The sequence below is a fragment of the Notamacropus eugenii genome, chromosome 1 (genome assembly GCF_028372415.1).
Source record: "Notamacropus eugenii isolate mMacEug1 chromosome 1, mMacEug1.pri_v2, whole genome shotgun sequence".
Classification (NCBI taxonomy): domain Eukaryota; kingdom Metazoa; phylum Chordata; class Mammalia; order Diprotodontia; family Macropodidae; genus Notamacropus; species Notamacropus eugenii.
Genome location: NC_092872.1, coordinates 561,404,336 through 561,428,306, shown reverse-complemented (window position 1 = coordinate 561,428,306; position 23,971 = coordinate 561,404,336). Strand labels below are relative to the sequence as shown.

Here is a 23,971-nt window from a genome sequence, read left to right as displayed (position 1 = left end):
CAAGAACAACCTGGCATGGTTGTGGGTAAAACTAAAAAAGAACAGCAAAGCAAACAAAAATAATCTACATGCTCTGCACTGCTGAGTTTCAATAACTGCAGCATTACTTTGGGAGGAATGGAGGTGTGGCACCATTTATGACTTGGGAAATGATGCAGGAATATCGAGATATGCACTTAAAATGGGCTACTTTCTATGCAATGTAGAACTTCGCAAGGCAACTGTCACTAGCCTTTCTGGTTACCTGTTTTCTGAGGCCTGTGATGGTCTTTTGCATTTCCAGAACAAATTCTTTGAAGTCATTTGTGGCCGGTACATTCATGTGTTCATCAGAGGAAGAAGTGAAGTTACTGAAAGGTTTACTGTGCTTTACAGTACTGCAGCAAGGATAAAAAAATAAACAAATGCAATGTTAATATTTGTTCCCAACTGTGTCATTTTGAGAAAACACAAGAATACATTCTCCCCAATGTAAGTAAATAAATATACAAATAAAATAAATTCAATTGGGGAAGAAAATGAGAAAAACAAACTTTGCCTATAGCTAAGTCCCTTGGAATTAGACCACCTGCCCCTGAAAATACAAAAGATGAAAATCAAACTGTCAAGGCTAAATTGGAAGACTTCTTCAGTCTAATTTCCCAAGCCTAGTTTAGGCTGCTTAGATTTATATCTACCTATCTAACCCCAGTCAGCAGAAAAGGAAAATGAAACATAGACTTATACACCCTCCTATCTCCTATATCTATCATGACCACTATTCCTTTCATGATCAGTAAGATATAATTCAATAATAGATGATACCCTACAGCTAGGACCATTACACATTGCCATGAATGCAAACCATCTGCTATACAAAGTTTTCTGTACATACAAGTATACCTTAGTAATTTTCGTGCTTTGCTTCTCTTTGTAGGCTTGTCTTCCTGATAACTGAATTCAAGAGAGCGTTTTCCTCGGAAGTGATATGAAAATACATTAAACTGCCCTCTAGTCCTACAATCTAAAATTATAGACAAAAGAAATATTAGTTATGGCATCTCTAGTTTTATATTCCAACAGAAATAGAATACATTTTTGAAATATAACCCAATAATCTTGAGGATTATGATTGCTACTTCCAACACCACTCCAGAAGTTCTTAGTAGCTCAGCATCTACTGCCACCTAAAGCAGTTCATTGGTTTCATGAAAAAACAAACATATGCTAGGGAAAACAATATTGCTTCATAGGAGGAACTAAGTGTCATGCATGTGGGCAACCACTTAAATGGCAAAGCAAGTAGCAAAGTTGTACTAACTTTGCCACTTTAGAAGGTTTATTTATAATGCATTCATGATACTACAGTTAAATGATATTCAAAACAATCTTAGAAAGGATTTTCTTGTATGCCAAACAGGAGCATTTGTAAGCACTAGATTTAATCATAGTATCTGAAATCTGAGGACCTCTGTTCAAATACAAGCTCTATGGTTCATTATTAATACTTACTAGGTAAGTCACTCCCCTTCTTTGCATCTCAGTTTCTTCATTTATAAAACAAAAGAATAGGGGAAAAATGATCTGTAGAGTCTCTTCCAGCTGTAAATCCTATCATCCTATTTGTCAGTTTTATTTTAAAATAAAACCTATTATTTCATTGGGTTAAAGAATTAAATTGGTGAAAAAATTATCTCTACCAATGTAGAGTAGCACCTGTTAGTCTTAAAAAGTTGCCCAAGGGACTGAGAGGTAAAATTATTTGGACACAGTCACATAGTCTGCAAGCATCAAAAGCAAGACCTAAACCAGGGGTGGGGAAGCCATAGCCTTCAGGCCACATGTGGCCCATTAGATCCTCAAAAACTTCACAACAGCCCTCTGAAATAAAAAATTTGCTGCATGAAGTTTGGGTTCAGTCAAAGGGCCACATGCAACCTTGAAGCCACAGCTTCCCCCCCTGAAAAACCCAAATCCTTCTAACTCTGAGGCCTGCTCCCTCTATTAAACCATAAGGCCTCACTCTGGAAGTCTATGAGTTATAAATGCTAATAAAAGATTTTAAAGACAACATATATTTCAATAAAATGTACTTTTTACAATATTATAGATTATATACTAGTGTATATATATGTGTGTATATATGTATATATACGTATACGTGCGTGTGTGTGTGTGTATATAAATTATACATCATTCAGAACCACTCCACCCTGTGAGACTCGGTGGCTCTACCAGCCACAGTCAAATAGTACAGATACTAGGGGAGCCGTAAAACAGCAGGGCCTGAAAAGACTACTCTAAATCCCCAGTACTAAACTTTGGCCTATAGGAGATCTAGAAGACATTGAAGAGAGGCATCTGAATGCTCCTCTGAATTTCCAGTGTGTTTTCTGGGAAACAGAATGAAAAAGTGGAAAAAAACACACCAAATTTGGCATGAGAATGGCTGGTTCAAATTCTGGTTCTCCCATACAGTCTTAGGCAAATCATCTAACCCCTCTGAGCATTAGTTTCATCATATGAAAGAGCTGGAACAGAATATCTGTATGGTCTCTATCAACTCAAATTTATGATCCTACTCCATAAAACTTGAAGTGTACTCAAAGCAATTTTGAAGATGAAACAAAAACACACAGATGATATGAAGAGACATTAACCTTGTGAACTATGCCTTAAAATAATTTTTAATGAAGGGAAAAGGCACATGATTTTAGTAAGCAAAATTCAGACCCACCAAGCCTAAATTCCTCACGTTGCTCTGTGGTTATGGGTTTTTTTGGTCTAAAATTAAACGGCCAAAGCATATTAATTGTCCTTTGACCTTAATACATAGGGGTGCTCAATAAATATCCAACTGAGTTTGCTATAAAATAATGTGACCCTAGACAGTTGCCTCGTGTTCTGAAAATGGGAAGAAATATGACTCAATTATCTTAGAGATGGCTCAGTTTCTCAAACAAATTAACTGACGAGCTCCTTAGAAGATAAAGGAATGTGAAGGTTAAGTCTTTCAAAGGAAACTCAGATTTTCTGACCAAGTGAACAGAAAAGCTGGCTGTACTGCTTCTTGGGCAGCTAAAGGCAATCTGGTTTAGTTATCAAAAAATGAAAAGGCCTTTTGTGTCTGGTCAAGGAAAAGAGTCTTGGCTTTTCCCAGAGATTTGCAAAGAAAACAACTTTCTTCAAATATAAGAACTTGCCCTCTTGACATTCTGGTGGAAAAGTATTTTGAGTAGAAAAATGCAAAGGGAATATAAAAAACAGATACAATTTTTCAACAGTTGGAATAAGAAGACCATAAACCACTAACTTTAAAGAAAAGCAGGTCTCCACTGAGAACAAATGATTCTTGATTGGATTATTCCAACATTTGTACTGTAATAATAATGAAACGAACCCTAAGCCAAAGGGGAATATTGGGTAATGTTGATGATCAATCTTAGCCCTGGAGAACAGATGAATATAATTTTCTTCTGTTCTGCATATGGAAATATTCATGTTTGATGAGGTTTGACAAACACAATGTAACAAAAAAAAAATTAAAGTGAAAATATAACTCCCTTTTTTCTTTGGAGAGGTGAAGGTATAGAATATTGCCTATGTTGTCTGAAGTAGCTTTTGTATTCAATTGTTCCATTTAACTTTTTATTTGCTACAAGGGAAGCAGAACAGATTGGAGATAATAATGGGTAAAGATCAAAAAATGCCTGTGACAGAAAAACAAAAGGCACAAATGAAGTGTTAACAAAAAAAAAAAATTATTAAAAAGTTTTAAGAAAGAGCATCTAGTTGAAAAGTAGTTGGAAAAGGTAGTTTGGAAAAAGTAGTTGGAAAAGGTCTTAGCTACAAATATCAGTCATAGTCTATCATATAATCCATCAAAGTCCATATTTTATCTATTTCTCAGTTAAATCAATAACCTGCCTACTACCATTACATACACATATATGTCTGCATATATATGTATGTATGTGTGTATATTATAGATATATATAGAGAGAGATATATGCATGTACATATAGAGAGAGAAAAAGCTCAGTTCTGTAAAGTTAACGTGTTGGGTTTTTTGAAATGCAGATTTCTCTTGAAATTCTTTACATAGTCAAATCTGCATAATATATTATATAAAGCAAGAACTGTCTGTATGGAGAGACAAATAGACATGACAGAGAGAGAGAGACAGAAAGACCAAGAGTCAGAGAACAAAGTAAAGAGCTAGCCTCAGAGTGAGCAGATCTGGGTTCAAAACTTGCCTCTGTCACATACTGGCTTCTGATCCAGAGCAAATCAAAATGCCCAGTGCCTTAAGCACCAGAAAGGGTCACCTTCATTGATAGCAGGACTTCTCCACTAGAAACTCTCTCTTCCAGTATAATCACAGACTCAGTCAAAGAAAGAAACATGTGGCCCACTGGAGAGAAGACTGGATTGGGAGTCAGGCAACCAGGAACTGTGTCCCAGTGCCACAACTGCTAAATTTATGTGTCTTTTGAAATACTGAACTACAGGGCAAACAAAAAAACAGAAATTCAAAGAAATGTGAAAAGGTGAAGTAGGAGCAGAAGCAAAATCTATGAGACAATTAAAACAGACCACTTCCCACAGAAAGCTATCAAGCCAAGTAGCAAAGGGCTATTTTTAAAGATCAGTCTGGACTCTGGTGGTCCAATTCAATAAGATGCTTGACCTAGAGTGTTTTCAAGCCTAATACTAGCTCCATCAACATCATGATTTGTAAGTAGAGGAGTATATGATTCTCAAAGCAATGTTATGTACAAGATAGTTCTCCAAAATGGATTGCAGAAAACAAGCATTGTTCTAAAAATGATATAACAACTCTACAGAGTATATACAGCAAGAATTATCTCCATTTTATAAATGGGGAAATCAAGACCCTGAGAGCTTAATTGACCTAGTCAGATTCAAATCTACTTATTTTGTTTGCAAATCCAACGTGGTTTCTCCTAGTTCCTGCTTTACCTCCCACAGCCCCAACCAGCAATTGCTAGTAGCCAATCTGCTTCCCTCCTTTACGCACAGACCTTCACAGCAATCCTGCCACATTCTTAGGTCCACTTTGGGGATTTCATCACAGCTACCATAGCCATGTGGGAATTCAGCCACTCTGAAGACATCTCTTTGCACATGAGTGATGTTGTCAGAATTGTCGCACAGAATTCGGGCAAGAGATGTTTGCTTGATTTGTGTCAACTGAGCAGGGCTAAATACTCCAGGGTTTTCATACCATAACCTGTCATTTGGGTGAAGGAAGGGAGAAGGAAAGAGAAAAGAAGAAAGGAAAATAGGGTCAAATAAGCAGAAGTAAACCCCAAATAACTAGAGGTAATGTACTGAAACAATTCCTCCAAGTCTCAAATTTTAACTCCATGAGAGGATTCTGATTTTTGTCAGACTCATTTATAATTTAAGACAACTGCAGATAGTTAAAGGATCTTGGAAAAAAGTCACCCATCCTCTCCAGGGGCTCAGTTTTGTTAAATGGAATAGATAATTTCTCAGTTCCCTTCCAAATTCTGATATTCTATGAAATATCATCCACAGAACACAAAACAGCTGGTTTGGATTTTTTTTAAGGGCGACAATTAAATCCAATAAACTAGCCTTTAAGAAGGTCATAAACAAACAAAAAAGGCTACATCTTTGGGGAGTAAACTAATAACTGAATTATTTAGATGATAATGAATTGTGAAAGTCTTGGTATGAGTTCATGCATTGAGTATTTTATACTATAATATAGATTAAATCGAGAACTTTTAAAAATATCTGTATAATTCATCAAAGAAACTGTAAATTTTTATAATGGTACATTCCTTGTAAAGTATGCCTAAAAGATTTTATTTAGCAAAACAATTATTCAACCACAGAAACATATAACATAGTTAATTTGACATTGTTTCCATGATGTATATTGCCGAGAAAGGAGACTCAAAACATTTAAAGTTATTGTTTTTAGAAAATCTACTAAGAATGAAGAATACTTTTTCTTCCTAGTCAGCCTCAATGTAGAAGACCTAACCCATCTTCTTCCTACCTCTCTCACCCTGGGAATCCTGGGAATCATAATGATAGTAATAAATAATAATATTCTGGCACTGTTAACGTACACTCATTAAACTTCAGTTGGTGTTCCAATGAAATAACTGGCCAGAGCATGCAAATTACCTGTCCCCATCTCGTAGACGTTTAAACTGAGTACTTAGAAGGCACATCAAAGTTGGGCCCAGTCTGCTGCCAGGAACCAAGTCTTCCACCATGAGGGCAGGAAATAAATCTATATTCAATGGCGAACCATATAACCTATGACATAAAAAGCTTTTTAAATTTCCTTGACAAAGACATAAGTATTTTTATTTTTAAGATTTTCTTATTATGACCTTAGTTTATCTATGACTTTATCATTATCACAAACATTCCAATACACAAAAATCAAAAAGAGGATTATATAACAAATTGTCAACTATTCAGTACAGTCTGTTTTAAAAAATGTACACCATTAAATTTAACAAGTTAATAAGAAAAGTGTCCTTTGTGACTTCTGAATACTTTGCTGTCTTCCTTGTATTTTTAATGCTTTATTTATGCTATTGTCCTTAACAAAAACTAACTTTTGAAAAAACTCATGCAAATACACAAAAAAAACCTTTTCTACATGACATTTCTATATATCATGCCCTCTTTGATAAGGTTAACAGGAAAATATATCACAGAAGTTAAAAGTGAATAATATTGGGGGAGAGGGGAAGACAAGTAGAATTCTACAGTAATAAGGAAGGGATGGGGGTAATGGGTGTCACTTGAACATCACTTTGAATTGATGCAAAGTGAAGTGAGAAGATCCAGAGCCATCTATACTTTAGCAACAACGTAAAAATGAACGGTTTTGAAATACTTAAGAACTAAGAACGATGATCAACCATGATTACAGTGGATCAATGATTTAGGATTCTGCTCACTTCCCAACAGAGGTGAAGAGTGAGACAAACATGTTTGGACATAGCCAATGGAGGAACATATCTTCCTTGACTATGCATATTTATTGCAAGGGTTTTCTTTTTCTTTCCTTTTTCTGGGGATGGATGGATGAGGGTGGGGGGAAGATGAGGACTGTTAATTGAAAAAAAATTTATTTAAGTAAAAGGTGAATGAGGCTCCAAGCAGATATTTTCTTCCTAGGTAAATATTACAACTAAAGACTAAATTGTGGCAATAAATTAAAGAATGAATCTCAAATTTATAGTTAAAACAAACTTGTTTTGCTGATAGTGATCATTGATATATGCAAATATTGAAATTTTCAAATGAAAATTTCATTCTTTGGTGACCCAAAACAGTACTGGAGGAAGACTCCCTTTAAATTCTGAAGAAAAGTTTTGTGAATGGAAAGGGGCCATATAAAAAGAATGAAATGATAAACTCAAAAGGTGTTGGAGAACACAGATAGCTTCTAACAGTTGAGGACTACTCACTAGTCTCAGTTTCCTTTTTTATGAAATGTAGACATTGGACTCAATGATCATTGAAAGTGAGGCAAACAGGTTAAATGATTTGTGCAGGGTCACATAACTAGCAAGTGTCTAAGGCTAGATCTGAACTCAAGAAGATCCAGGTTGGGCACTCTATCCCCCATGCCACGTAGCTACCCCCAGTGAATAGAATGGATAGAGTACTGGACTTAGAATCAGAAAGATCTAAGTTCAAACTTCACTTCACTTATTAGTTCCTATGACCCCAGAAAGTCACTTAATCTCCCTTTGATTCAGTCTCCTCATCTGGGATCCTTTCCTTAATTCAATGACACCATGATCTATGGATTCAAACTATATCAAGTGAGAAGTTTGCAAGACATAAAGAATGCTATGAATGCTTAATCAGTACAACAAACCAGGCTATGGAGCATCTATCCCTGAGACACTTCAAAAAATGAAAGATAACCCATTCTGTTCTCTAAAGGTTCAGTCATGTTCCTGAAATCAAGTGACCTCAAGTTCCATTCCAGTTAAATGATTCTAGCTAAGTAGGCTAGATCTACTTTCTTACAATGAGTATGTGCAGCACAAAACCTATAGTTTCTGAGGTATAGAATCAATGGAAATTGTGTTCTATGTGATAGATTAAGATCATCAAACTTCTCCATATAAAACAAACACCATCAAAAATGAGAGCAGCAACTTTACACCCAGGACTAGAGATTTATTCTCTGAGAGACAATTGTCATGCTGAAAAAAATATACTAGAATTCTGTAATTATGATTTCTGCTTGCTGTTTGACTTACTAAGGAATGCTGTCTATGGTATTTTCAATTTTAGAGAGCTACTCCTGAGTTGTGATGAATTTAAAGTAGACAATTAACAGCCAGGTTGGTTTTGGTATGAATTTTGGTAGCATGATTTTTTTAAAATACATTAAAATTTATCCGTGTTGTAGCATCATCCCCTCAAAGTTGTGACTGGGAGGAGTGAAATAAGGAGCACAGGATGGAGCAAATGTAGATTCACAGCTCCACAAAGTGCTTATCAAAGAAGCTACACCATAACTAAGGGGAACATCTTGAGTATCCCAAGTAGGACTTCCAGCAACAAAGACCTGTGATTTCCATGTACTCTCAAAGCTTGATCCCATTTTCCCTTAGATTCTGTACAGACTTTTGGGAGACTGCATAGTCTTTCAGTGAAATGTCTTGAATCAACTGTTCTACCAGTACCACTTTAGTAAATGCCTTCTTTCTAAAAGCTAACAAAAGGTCTTAAATAGAATATTTAAATTATTAGTACAATAATACTTTGACAGATCCAGGATCTTTTTGATATGTTAGATACATCTTCACATAACTCTTCATCATTCATCATTTTTCTATACACCTCTAATCAGTCCTCCACAAGGGGTCCATTCAGTGTGTTGGGGGGCCTTCTTTTAGATCCCTTGACTATGTAGAAACCAATGAAGCAGGACTACTCTGTGTACACTATGGGTCTCTACAATGCCCCTTGGGTGACATGAAATGTTGATTCTTCAGAGACCTTGGTTGTTATATAACTTTAAAGCCATACCATATCATGAATAAAAAGACTGTATTGTTACATATCACCCTTTCCCTAACTATGGTCTTGGAGACACAGAATAAACATCAGAAGATGAAAAGTATTAGGTAGTAATATTCTTCCTTTTAGCTAAGGGATCCTTGTCTTAGTATTTTTTTTTTATTTTTTTCTCTAAATACTAAAATGTAAATACACAATAAGAAAAAAGAAAAAATATTAAAAACTTAAATATTAAAACTTAAATACAAAATAAGAAAAAAACATGCCATTCACACAGCAGAACATAAGAGAAGATTCAAAATATATAGCATTAAATTTCCATTTTGAGAAGGCCTATGTAATAAATACTATGTGTTGAGAGCTATCCATTTTTTCTTTCTTTACTTGTAAGTTTTCTTTTGTTCTCTACTTTCTTTTTCCCCTCTTGCTCTCACCTCCCTCCTCCCCACCCCATCTTAGTTTTTCTGAATGATCTCTTTCTCTTGGCAACCCTAGCAGAATATTTCAGACTGTCTTATAAGATGCCTTGTACAATAAAGCAACTTTGTGACATGTTTATGAACATAATATGACCTATCACTGTCCCACCCCACCCCCAAGTTTGTATACTATTCCAAAAGAAATGTCCAAATTTTCTTTGAAACTTACCCTCTAAGTTTCTCTCGAATGTCAGGATTTTTAATTTCATTTCTCAGATCTTCAAAAGTGGAGGCAGAGGAGAGATTACAGTACACTCTATAGTCATGATAGGGTGGAATACCATGATCTCGGCCCCGTTGGATATTGATTGCTGCTAGATCCAGGGCCACAGTATGAGCCATAGAGAACAGCCTCTCTGTCAATTCAGTATTCAGCAACTGAGATGGCACACGCATCTTTCCAGCAACACCAAACAATCCTCTTAGGAGGGGGTCGATGCCACCTTCGTTGACAATCCGGAATGGCGAGAAGAAGGCCTTATGCAGAGGTAGGTGACCCTGTGGGATGGGCTCAAAGTTCTCATCTAGTCGATACAGTAGTGGATTGATGAGTGTGTGACCAAACCTAAAAGCTGCCGTTGCAAAGGCATTGAAGATGCCAGAGTTAACACTGGGGTCATAACCTTGATATTCCCCAAGCATCTTCATGCCAACCTCACCAAAGACCTTAGGTAGCCAGTGGTTATATGTGATATGTTGTATTTCTGCACCAACAATTTTACGTGTCTCATAATATATAGTGTCACCATCCCAATGGGGATTGAGTTTTAGTAATTCAGTAGCAATTCGATTATGTTCTCGAAACCACAGTGTGTGCATACTGGTCAATCCAAGCTGCTCATTAGCACGGTGATCTCCAGCCAAGAAGCAAGGAATAGGACTTTCATTTTCATCTCTCATGCATTCTGTTGGTGGCCCAGTTGCAAAGGGAAGAAGAGGCTTCCCTGATCTCTGTACTATGCCTTGTCTGAGGAGGCCTCTGTGGCTGGCCAAATCTCTGATTTCCTGGGCTTCATGATCTGAGCTCCCATAAACATTAGAGGCATCTATATATGAAGTGAGCTGATTGATCTGCTCTCGGGGATAGACTGAGTTCATGAGCAGGGAGGTCATGCCACTGCCACATACTGGGCTGGAACGTACAAAGAACATACAACGGGCACCATTTCTGACTCTAGGGTCATTGGGTGGAATCATAATTGAAAAGCAGGGAGGATCATTGGTACAGACAGAACTGCAGTGCTGACCATCAGAGAACCGAGCTTGACTGAGGGCAACAACTGTGGAATCCAGATCATGGTCGAGAAACTGACCCCACTGCATCGTCATGTGGGTAAACTGCTCATCAGGGGTAATTGATTCAGTTCCTATCAAAGTAGTAGAAACCAAACGAGGCATGGGGAGTGGGTATTCATTATAAAGTCGATTTGGATTAATACCTCGTGGCAAATTAAACCCATTTTCATACACGGATTTCAAGAGTCGTTCAAAGGCAGTCAGAGATGCACCCCACATTGGATGTTGCAGGTTATTGCAAGTTCCATCATGGGTCCTATATTTCTGATGAAAGCACATATCTGAACAGTTGTTCACTCGTCTATGAGCAGTACAGCCAGACAAGTTTGCAATCAGACTCAGGTACTGAGGAGAAACTAGGTCATTGTAATGGTAGCCTGCAATGAAGACCAAAATAAAAAAAAGAACCCAAAAAGTGATTATTTGTAGATAAGAAGCAAAGTAAATTGCAACCCCAAATTTTTTTAACACTTTTTTCACTCCCTTGGTTAAAATGTTAAATTAAACTGATATCAGAGTAAAATATAAGCTCCTTGAGAGCAGAGGAATTAACATCTTTGTCTTTCATCACCAATGTCTACCTAGCACATTAAGAAAGTTTTGTTATACTTGTGTGAATTGAATCACACAAACACAGGCATTGATGCATTAATAAAATCATCAGTTATCTCATGTGGAAAGACTCTAGGGCCTAAAGAGATCAATTACATTTCTATGCAAATAGTAGAAGCTTAGTAAGTACCCAATGTGAGTTAATCAATAGATCTCGGTACTAAAAAGGTGAATAGAAAAGGAGATGATCTAGCTATAACCAAGCACTTTTAGAATGACAGGGAAAAGCACTGGAATTGTTGTCAGTATACTATGGTTCAAACTGTGACTCTGCTCCTTATTAAATGCATGACCTTGTCTGGGCCTCTGGTGACCGACTCACTGTAGAATGAAGTGAGGGGTAAATAGAGAACTGGCAGAGGCAGCATGGATTAGCGGCAAGGGTGCTGGTCTTACAGATGAGAAGGCTTGGATTTAAATCCCACCTCCAACCCTTACTGGTTGGAATATTCTGGGCAAATCAGTTTACCTCTCTCAGTCATAGTTTCCCATAAAATAGCTCCAAACTTAAAAAAATTGTTATGAGAACGAAATAAAAGATCAGATATGTAAAAATAATTTTGTCAGCTTTAAAGAGCTATGTCGATGTCCATTATCATCATCAACAAAAAAGCATCATCTATAAAAGGAAATAAATGTGAGTGAAGGGAACATATTTTTTTTAAACTGGTGTCTCACTTGAGAAAAAATATTATATTATATACATCTAGTTTTCCTTAAAAAAATTCAGAGCCAATTTTTCCTTTAAATACTTCTCAAATCTAAATTTCACAATACTTAAGTTGATGAAAGGCAATAATTTTTAGGAAGTCACAAAATTCTCAATCACAAAAAGCAAAATAGAACATGAAATAATACTTTTTATCAAATTTTCTACGTAACTCATGCCAAGTCTTAGGAGCTTTCTCAACACTGTGTCACCATTTTTAGCCCTTGTAGCCATAAGTCTTGGGCAACATACCATAATCAGATTCCTAGAATAAAGGTTTCAAATACAGAGAAACTATACAATGAACCAGCACTTAGGTGCTCAGTGGATTTCTTTTCATGTCTTACTATAAAAGTTATGATGTTCTAGCCTAGTGTGTAGCTATGGTATGTAGTATGCATATGCACATACACACACACATATATCTATATGACTAAATGTAGACATAGTATATTTGAATAAATAAAATCAGCTTGCATTCTGGGTTCAGAATTTTTAACAAATTAAACATGGATTAAATTGGTTTAACATATGGTTTAACAAATTAAAAGATGCTTTCAGTAGCACACTTATCCAAGGTGTCAGAATAAAATAGGAAGAGGAATTATTTGAGAATTAGGAGCTATTATAAATATTCAATGAGAGTTTCACATTTAGGTTTCCCCTATTAAACTAGAAGTTTCATGAGAGCAGGGATAGGGCCATACCTAAACTTTATTATTTCAGAAACCCCCAAAAGTGGCACACATTTTTTGTATTCAATAGGTGCTTAATATATGTTTGTAGAATGTATGAATGAATGAATCCTCCAAGTAAATATCACTCAAAGGTGATAAGCTTGACAGTTACATTAAATTGTCCTCAAAACTACAGGATACTTAAAAGGACTATAAAACTCTTAATATCACTTGACAGAGCAATACTACTGCTAGGTCTATATCCCAAGGACATTAAAAAAAAGAGAAAAGTACCTATTTGTACAAAAATATTTATAGGAGCTCTTTTTGTGAAGGTCCAAATTGAAAATTGAAGGGATGCCCATCAATTAGGGAATGGCTAAACAAGGTATAGTATATGATTGGCTGCAATATTATTGTACTATATGAAATGACAAGCTAGATAATTATAGAAAAACCTAGAAAGCCTCATATGTACCGATGGAAAATGAAGTGAGCAGAATAAGGAGAACACTGTACACAGTAACAGCAATATTATATGATGGAGAACTGTGAATGACGATGCTGTTCTCAGCAATACAATGATCCAATCACTCAAAGGACTAATGATGAAGCATGATATCTGCCTCCATAAAAAGAAGTGATATTGTCTGAATACAGACTGAAGCATTCTATTTTTTCTTCTTTCTTCCTTTTTTTTTTTTTTTTTACAATTTGAGCCTTCTTGTACAAAATGACTAATAAGGAAATGTTCTGCATGATTTGCATGTATAATATATTATCAGATAGCTTGCCACCTCAGGAAGAGGTGAAGGGAGGGGAAAAAAGGATAGAATTCTGAACTCAAAACTTTTTAAAAAAAATGTTTAAAAAATTGTTTTAACATGTAATGGGGGGAACAAATATATTAAAAAAAACCTACTGGGCATTTTAGAATATACCATTATTTGTTTTAGCTTGAATAGTTTGGAAAAAAATAACATTTTATAGCCACCTAATTCATTAGTTCTCATATGTGGTCATGTGATAAAAATAAGAGACAATATGATAGCCTAGAAGCTATTACATTGCCATCCACAGCATATTAAAAGATCTCAAGGAAGGTCATCAGTATTTTGAATCAATCTCCTATGAAAAAATTAGTGCAAAAACACTGATGAGAACTACATAGAATTAAGCACTTCAAGGAAAGTCATCAGTATTTTGGGGGAAGGTAGTTATGTTAATTTTGTTTTTACCAAAATAGGAAAGGTATAGTATAAATGGTTCTGCTGAAGTGATCCACAAGCCATAAAGAAGGACCATTAATTTAGCATACTATTGAGTGGAGATTAAGGCACTGAAATTGCGTGGATCTGGTAAGACTCCTTTATTCTAGTGCACCATGGAGAAAGCCTTCTTTGGGGATGGGATGAAGCAGAATAATGGAGTGGGGGTAGGTAGGAGGCTCTTTAGTCTCTCCCTCCAAGACTGTGACCATGAGGTGAGGTCCTTCTGAAAAAGCCAATGGTCCAAAGTCAAAACTTCCAACATTTCCCCATGCAGGGAAATGTACATGGAACCTGGGCCAAGAAGTAGAAGAGAATGTATGTTGCAAAGGAAAGTACAATGGTTTTTATAGAAGAATGACCAAGACTTAAATCTCAGCTCACTTCTTACTACCTACATGACCTTGGACATGTAATAACAGCTTTCAGCCTTAGTTTCCTTACCTTAAAAATGAAGTTTAAGACCTCTGAGGTCTCTTGTGAGCTCTTGATCCATTGATGACCTTACAAGAATCCCCAAGAACACATATAAGCCTACGTGAACCCACAGGCAACAGGTATGGAGCAGTGCTAGGGAGAGACATTCTACTTCCACACTGAGAAAGAACTACTTTTAAATCCATACCTCTCCTTCCTGGGTACACATATTTTCAAGGGAGTCATCTATCAGAACTCCTCTTGTGAGGAAGGAATTGGCCACTTTATCAAGGAATCTTGACCAGAAAACCCACTGGAATGTTCCACAACACATTCCAAGCTATAAATGTCAAAATACATACTAATGATTCAGTCTGGTACCTTTGGATGAATTTCTTAGAGAATAACTTATGAAGATCGGAATTGTAATCAAATTAAAATGAAAGGATATGGTGAGTTTAGAACAACCAATACTTGCCCACATTTTGAATGGGTAATGAGAAAAGAAAATAAGTCAAATATCAGTATTATAAATTGCTTAAAATTAAATGCTGGAGTTTTGGGTTTGTTTTTTTTTTTTTTTACTTCAGCTGCTAGGAGGGAATAGTGAACAGAGTTAGCCTTGGAGCCAAGAAGACCTGGTATCAATCCATGTCTCTGAAACACAGTAAGTAACAATAATTAATCCTGCACCAGTACTCTAACTTCTCAGTGCTATTAAACTCTGAGTGGCAGAGATAGTACTGACCTTAATTGGTAGAGGAAGTTACTTCATCAAGGCATTTCCTATGTCAATAAAGTCACGAATCTAGTCACTATCAATATTTTGAACTATTAAAAAAACTAAAAAGAAGTTTTTCTACTTGCATAGCTAAGAGGAGTCAAATTAGTTTATTAGAGATTTGTAAATTTTAAAAAACTCCTAAATGACCTAGACACTAGAGGACTAAAATGATCCTTTCATTCATTTCTGCAACATCTATAGGAAAGGAAAAAGGGAGGGGAAAGGGGTGAGAAGAAAAAGGGTGAGAGGAGAAAAGGAGGAGGAAAGAAAGAGAGAGATTAAAATTTTTTATTCAGAAATCAGCTGCTAATTTTTTCCCTCTCCACCTCCTCCCCTCCTCTGGTGTTATTTCTTCAAGAAATTACTTAATACATATTTTGTATTTTTTAATATTTGTGTCATTTCCTCTGAATAAAATGCAAGATCCTTAAGGGCAGGAATTGTGTTTTTAACTTTGCATCTCCAGAGCCTGGCACACATTAGGTACTTAATAGTTTAAATTAATTACTAACTTGTTCCATTCAGGTCGACCATTAAACCATGCTGTACATGCTCCTGTATAAGCTGCAAAGTCCTTTCAAAGATTTCCCCAGCTCTTGCTTGTTCCACAGTGTAAGGATCTCTCGGATATCGAAATAAGGCCAGCAAGTCATTTGGGGAACGAGGGCGGCTATTAAATTAAAAGGAAAAGAAAAAAGGGAGAAAACACAAATCATGTGACCATACTACTAGAAGATGGTTGAAGAGAGAAGACAGGAATAAACCACCAATACACAGAAATGAAGTATGTTTTTTGCTATTTCTACAGCTGAATAGTCTATAGAAAAAGAATGTACTATACCTTATTCACTCATCCAAAAGCAGAAAGCAAAATTTTTAAAAAAGAAAAAAATCTGCAATTAATACAAAAGAAAACACAACCTTGATTAAAATGCAACAGTTTAGAACTGCGTGTGATCAATATATTAATAGTTTTTTTTATATTTTGCTTCTATCAGATCATTAAAGTAACCAAATAGTTCATATTAGGTGAATGTTTTATTTGTAATTTGTAAATCATAGATATGCTCTTATTTGGAAGGTCAACTTTTCCAGTTAGACTGGTAAGCCATAAAAATTAGCCAGATGTCAATGCTGTTTGTTACTTAAAAACTAAAAAGCAGTTGAGTCCTTCAGCAGCAAACAGAAGACCAGTAAAATTTCTATATGGAAGTGTATCAGTTTTTTAAAAGTTGTCCTAGTCAATCAGAGGGAGCTGGGAATTCAATTTTTTTTAATCTCTACCATACCTGTCAAACAGATGTGTTCGTGTTGAATTGATGGCTCTATCGACTGTTGCTATTGCCTCTACAATTGAAGTTGCCACGAAAGGATCTCCATTTCTACTGACATCAGGAACTATGAAAGTACCAAGAAGTTGCCCATTACCAGAAAAAAAATACCTATACATATTACTCATAAAATTATGTCTAGACACTACATCACTAAACCTTACAAAGAAGGATACAATTTTTTTTTTTTTGTCTCAGGCTCATTTTTTAAACCAAAGTTTGTTACTCATCACAAACTCTATTCAAAAGTATTTGCTCTGTATTGAGGAAATTAAAGCCTTTCGTTTTCCAGACAAGATTCTGTAGGTAACAGGGGAGGAGGGGGATTAAGTTGTCTAAACAGTGAACTGCTTGATTGTTTCATGACAGAGTAATGGGAAAAATTCACAATAGACCATACTGAATGGCACCAGTCACACAGCTTGACCTCAGATGGATTTTGCATTGACTCTTTAAGTTTCAGCACATCTAAGCAGAAGTACACATTTCCACCCCCACTATCCAAGAAGAACAAATATATGATATAATGGCAGAATCAGTGAGACCACTTTGAATCTCTTCTTAGAACTGCTAAGATCAGTGACTGATATAGAAATCTGAGTGACCATGTGTTGGCTGAAGACAGATATTCTTTTAGATTTTAGGACTCTACAGAAAGTTTTCATTTCCTTCTGCCCCTGGGCCCAAAAAATTACACATAATTTAGGATATATAACATATCTATGTATATGTATATGTACATACACACACAAAATATACATTGATATTTACACATACATACACACAGAGTGGTACAATGGGTAGAGCAGTAGACCTGGTGTCAGGAAGATTAGTTGCAATCTGACCTCAGATATATACTAGCTGGGTGACCCTACCCATGTCACTTAACTTCTGTTTGCCTCAATTTCCTCATCTGTAAAATGAAGATGATAATATCTACCTTCTAGGGTTGTTGTGAGGATCAAATGAGATAATTGCTATAAAGCACTAAACACAATTCACATAAGCTATATAAATATTAGCTACTATTATTATTTGGGCTACACATAATTATGTTATGTAATTATTATGTGAACATATAATAATGGAAGGGTGTTGGGCCCACTGGACAAGGAATTATAAAAGATGGAGGTTTGTGTCCTGACTCTCATACTTAGCTGTGTGACTATAAGCAAACTGATAGACCTCTCTGAGCTTAGCTTCCTCCTCTGTAAAACTGGGGTGATAAGAATGCTGACAATATTCTCCCTTCACAGAGTTATAATGATGAACAAATGATGGAAATAACTGTGTGCAGAGTGCTTCACAGACCTTAAAATACTGATTATTTTTCCTTCCTGAAAAGGATTAATAGTTCAAAGGATTGAAGGAGGGGAAGGAAGAAATGTTGGTGAGGTAAAAGCAAAAAGCATTTTAAAGTTAAAGTCTTAAAGCATTATGTAAGTAGGCCAGATATTATTATGCTTCCTACATCCTTCTTTAGAGATGCTGGATTCATCCACTGTACCACATCAGAGAGACAACTCTCCAAGTCTGTGCATCAGAATTTGTTCCTTTTTCCAACAAGTCTGCTGATCCTCGTCAAAGTTCTTTCTTGCAACTACTGCTTGGAAACTAAAAGAAATGGAAGATTCATAAAGAAAGAGGAAGAAAGTTATGGTCATTCATTTTTTAAGGAATGAAAGTTGGTCTTCCTGATTTAAGTGGGACAAAAGAAGAGACACTGAGGATCTTTGATTTGGGATAGGGAAGACAGCAACAGGGCACATACCAAGAACTACTCTCATTTTCTCAAATTTAAGACAATGGAATGATTTTTTTTTATTTTCTCCTCTAATTATAAGGTTATAGATTATAAGAGCTGAAAGCGATGTTAAAGACTATCTACCAACATTTCTTATCTTATAGATCAGGAAACTGAAACTCAAGGAGATAAAGTGATTTTCCCAAAATTGCTAATTTACAATAAGATCAGTTGAAGGAAATGACTTTTTAAATAATTATTATAATTTAACATGACAATTATAATAGAAGCTAGCATTTATATAGTGTCTAGTATGTACCAGGTATGTGGTAAACATTTTACAAATGTCTCATTTGATTCTCACAACAACTTTAGCAGGGAGGTACTATTACTGCCTCCGAAACTGAGGCAACCGAGGCAAACAAAGGTTAAGCAACTGGCCAAGGATGCACAGCTAAGTAAGTACCTGAGGTCATATTTGAACTTAGGTTTTTCTTTACTCCAGAACCAGCATTCTATCCAATGCACCACTTAGCTGCCACAAGGACAAGAAAAGATTCAGGTTAAAATGACATCTCTCATGACACATGGGAAATAAATTAGATTTGTTTTATATTTTGCCCAAAGGAGAAAACCAAGAAAAAATAGAAGCTTCAAGGAAGCAAATTTAGCCTTGATCAAAGTAGGGGAAAATCCACATTCTTAATAATTAGGGTTTTCCAATAACATACAGAGGGCAGCTGGGGGGCAAAGTGGATAGAGTACAGGTCTACAGGCTAGAAGACCCATCTTCAAGAGTTCAGATCTGGCCCCAGACAATTACTAGCTGTGTGATGCTGGATAAGTCACTTAACCCTGTTTGCCTTAGTTTCCTCATCGGCAAAATGAGCCAAAGAAGGAAATGGCAAACCACTCCAGTGTCCTTGCCAAGAAAACCCCAAATGGGGTCACAGAGAGTCAGAACATGACTGTAAACAAATGAACAATGAATAGCATAAAAAGCTATTTCTGGAAGTAATGAGTTATCCCTTATTGGACTATCTTTAAATAGAAACTGGACGAAGACTTGTTGGTTATTCTTCTGGGTGTTTGGGTTGGACTAAAACCTCCTTTAAACTCTAAAATTCTGTGATTCTATGATTCTGTAAGAAGCAGAGTCTGTGTTCTTTGATTCCAAATCCCATGCACTTTCCACTTAAAAAAAACAAAAAACTATATTGCTTCAGCACGCATGGTTGTTTCAACAACACAGCAGTCTCCAGGTCTCATTAATTCTTTTATAGCTGTCACTTCCCCTCCAACCCTCATCATCACTGTCACAGCTCTGATCTAGACATTAATACCTAACCCTGGTCCCTAGCTTACTGTAGCAGATTCTTAACTAGTGTTCTTGCCTTTAGGTTATTTTCCTTTAAGTCACCCTGTGTTCTGCCACAATTAACATCAAATTCATCATATAACTCATCTTCTAACAAGGTTTCCATGACCCCATATTATTTACCAAAGTCTCAACTCTTTTCTTTAGTTTTCATAGTGCTGCATAATCTGACCCCATCTTACTCAACTTTATATCCCAACATATCCCCAAAAGCACCTTTTACTTTAGTCAAAGAAATTTCCTCATTGTTCCTGGAACATACCAAGTAATTTTCTTCTCACTAGCTCATATGACTTCCCCTCTCCTGTCTTTCAATGTGTTTAAATACCACACATCCTGAAATTTTTCAGTTCAAGTCTTCTGTCTTCTACAAAGCTTCCTTAAGTGCCACTCTTTGATTTGCCCCTTCTCATCAATTCTATACTTTACAAGCTCTAAAAAATCTGCTGTTTGCTTCTGTGTCAGATGTAAATACAAGTCTCCTCTCCTCAAAAAGATACTAATCCCTTTGAGAGAAGAAGAAATGCTTTACTGCTTTCCATAGCCCCTAATGCAGTTGTGGTACACACAGCCATTGGCTAAAATCTTTTTGTATGATTCAAGTTGATCCATATATCCTTTCTTATGCAACTTCATAAATAGGCATCTTACACCTAATCGTAGCAATTAATAATGAGGACTTACTTCATTTTTCAATTGAAGAATTTTCTACTGTGGAAGGACATAGTTTTAATGGATCAGATCGTGTGTGTGTGTGTGTGTGTGTGTGTGTGTGTGTGTGTGTGTGTGTGTGTGAAAAGATATGAACCAAGGACATTTTCTGAGCAGATTCCCCCATTTCTGAAACACCTCCCTTATGCAGGTCGATGAAAGAATAAATGTTATTCTTCTGAGAGCAATTTCGAGAGTAATTTTACTGAGGGGACGGATTAATTGGTGTGGGAAACAAGGGAGATGGATATTCCTTCCATCAATGAAAATCAAGAACACTTCTACATTTCATAATCTTAGAGAGCTACCTGGAGAATTTAGAGGTTAAGTGACTTGATTCAACTGCTAGTATGTGTCAGAAGCAGTAACTGAATCCATATCGAGCCACTACATCCCTTACAGAGATAAGTCTTGTGAAGAGAATTGATCAAGCTGACATAAAGGTGGTCTGCAGTAGTGAAAAGAGCAGCAAGTTGGGAATTTATCTACTGGTTCAGCTCTGTCCACTTTGGATTAGACCCTTAAAAGCTCTCTCATGCCTTAGTTTCCATATCTACAAAATAAAGGGTTTTGTCTACTTAACTTATGACATCACTTTCTTCTCTAAAATTCTACAATTCAAATATTTTCAAATGAACAATCTGGTTTTTTACGTTGTAGGGTCTTGGTGCTTGCTGAGTGAGATAGCTTGTACAATTATAAGAAATAATTCCTATTGGCACGGCTAAGTCTTACCATTAACACTTAGGACCATACTAACTGAGGAATATCCGATTGTGTTCCGGGCAATACATTCGTAGCGACCTTCATCAGCTGGTCCAACGTCATTTATGGTGAGAAATCCCTCTGAGCTAATGTGAAATTTGCCACTTTCAGTTACCTGCACTCCATCCTAGAACAAAACAGAAAAATAAGTCTTTTTTTTTACAAAAATGGGAAAAAAGGACTCAGTCTTTCTTAATCCTATTTTTCTCTTAAATGATTCTCCAAGATGAAATCTCTTAAGGTGTGGTCTTAGCCCAGCGTAAAATTGAGCTCCAGAAGGAATTTAATCTATTTCATTCAATACCAAACATTAGCAGTAAGTAGTATTCCAGCATTCTTTTATAAATGTTGTTCTTTTATAAATGTTTATAAATGTTCTTTTATAAATGTTTTATAAATATATTTATAAAAGAAACTATAACAATTCACTAAAAAATTAAAAGTGAAAAAAATCAACACAGATAAAAAGGATAGCATATGTACCTTAAGTATATTCTTATCTGTTATAATCTTAAATTAGTTTTCAAACTGAGAGCATGAAAGAAAACCCTCTAAAATGGGCATGGCTTTTTAAAGCAGACTTTAAGCATGAAATAAAACGTCCTTTCTTTCTTCCTGTCTACCCATGTTGTAGGCCATCGCTTATTTGAAATACAAAGCAAGAATTAAAAAGCAAAAACAACCCCTCCCCCCCTCCACCTCTGAGCATGACTTATTCCTAGCTAAGGATTTTGGGGGAGTTTTTACAAAAGAAAAGAAAAAGAAGAGGATGACTCCTTCCCTTTTCTACTATAAAAGAGGGAAAAATTCAGACCTAAGGGTAGTTATAGATATAGTGGTTACAGCAGGAGCAGGGACCTTCTAGGTCCTCAGGTGTGGCCCTTTGACTGAATCCAAACTTCACAGAACAAATCCTCTTAATAAAAAAGATTTGTTCTATAAAACTTGGATTCCCATAAAACAGGAAACCTGAGTTCAAATTTTACCTCAAACTGTGTGACCGAGCAAATTACTTAAACCCTCTTTGACTCAGTGTCCTTAACTGTAGAATGGTGATAAAAATAGCACCTGTCTTCCAGGACTGTTGAGAAAATCAAATGAGATATTATTTGTAAAACACAGCGCAGGGCCTGGCATGATGGTAAACATTTGTTTCCTTCCTTTCTTCACTAGCCAAACATGTATCAACTAAAATTGTCCCTGAAGCAAGTTATTGAGTCCCTAGGTATATTTCAGAGGTTCTTTAAAAGTGGATCAGAAAAGGTACATTTCTTTTTTCTCTAACCTCTAACTGAAATTTAGCATTTCCTTCAGTTATGAATGGAGACAAATCTCCCCACCCAGGAGTCTACAATATCCACAAGAATGCCAGAGAGGTTCATCACAAATTTAAAAAAAAAAAAAAAAAGATTAAGAACCTCTACCCTGAAGAAACACAGAGGGGTTTTCACTTGCTCCTGACCAAACATAAGTCTTAGGAATAAGGAACTAATTCTATAATTCTATAAATTTCTATAAATTCTATAGATTTTTGTAGGTATAGAAGGTTCTTGTTGTACGTATAGAAGGTTCTTGCCCAAACCAAACACTTGGGCTTTTGCAATCCTCATCCTTCAAAGAAATATCACATATTCTCAATATATTAATACATCAAGGCTGTTGGGAGTCAGGACACATAGTTCTAACTGTCTCTAGCTTGGACAAGACATTTAACTTCTCTAGGATTAAGTTTCCTTATCTATAAAACAAAAGGGCTGAGAAAACTAGACAGAGAGGTACAATTTTTTTTAACAGATATAGAAAGGAACAGAAAAAATGCCTATTGTTTGATGAATTTTCATCCTTTTGGTTATTCCTTGTTGAATGTAAGGAGGGTAGCTTGTTACACTGTTTTTGAATGTTTATTGATTGCTTTTGCTGACAATTATCATTTACCTTAAAATATATGAATGTAAGTTTCTTGAAAGTAAGAATGGTTTTCTATATGTCTTTGTATCTCAGGTTCAGTGTCTTGCACATAGTAGATGTTTAATAAATGTTTGTTGAATTGAACTGAGGGGAAAATAGTTAATGAAAGGACTGGATCTGAGCCCTACAAGTTCTAAATGGTATTATTCCATTTGTTATTTTTCCTGCTTTTCAAATTCAATTCAATTTGAAAAAATGTTTATTTGAGATGCCAGGTTCAAAATAAAATCTTATACCAAGCAGAACAAGGAAGACATGGATGAGCATATTTCATTTTATTCCTGGGGAGAAAATACAAAAAATTCAGAATCATGATTAACAGATGAACATGACACATATATGTAAAAGCAAAGTAAATAACTTACTGGACCCACTAATAACCCATTTGAAGTGTTGTATTTATGTGTTTGTCATATATGTGTATATATACACACATGTATACATATGGACGTACATGGTATTGTACATACAAGCATGTGTGCATGTATGTATGAATACACGCACAATATGCCTACCCATGAATAAATATATGTGTACATGGCATGTTATACATATATAATAGTACTATATTGAATGTATTGTCATATATGAATCTGCCATGAAATCTCCTTGACATCACAAGTGGGATTTTATTTGTGGACAAAAGAGACAGAGTCAAACAATGATACAAACTACAGTAGCAGTTCCTCTTAACTGATCTGCCTATTTTCATTTGGATGGTGACTGTAAGATTGTTATTCATTTCTTGGGCATTTCATTAAAAAAATTTTAGATATAAATTTTGAGAATT

General features: G+C 35.8%; 1 protein-coding gene across 3 annotated transcripts in view; it reads right to left on the bottom strand.

Moving 5' to 3' along the window:
• Positions 1 to 23,971, bottom strand: part of PXDN (peroxidasin) — a 160,686-nt gene that overhangs the window by 8,248 nt on the left and 128,467 nt on the right. For all 3 annotated transcript variants that reach the window (XM_072634323.1, XM_072634321.1, XM_072634322.1), the window contains 8 exons: positions 21,184 to 21,340; positions 16,574 to 16,682; positions 15,797 to 15,954; positions 9,691 to 11,194; positions 6,166 to 6,300; positions 5,025 to 5,233; positions 883 to 1,003; positions 245 to 377 (listed from right to left, as the gene is read on the bottom strand). In XM_072634323.1, coding sequence (XP_072490424.1) covers positions 245 to 377; positions 883 to 1,003; positions 5,025 to 5,233; positions 6,166 to 6,300; positions 9,691 to 11,194; positions 15,797 to 15,954; positions 16,574 to 16,682; positions 21,184 to 21,340 — 2,526 coding nt within the window. The remainder of the gene's footprint in view (positions 1 to 244; positions 378 to 882; positions 1,004 to 5,024; positions 5,234 to 6,165; positions 6,301 to 9,690; positions 11,195 to 15,796; positions 15,955 to 16,573; positions 16,683 to 21,183; positions 21,341 to 23,971) is intronic.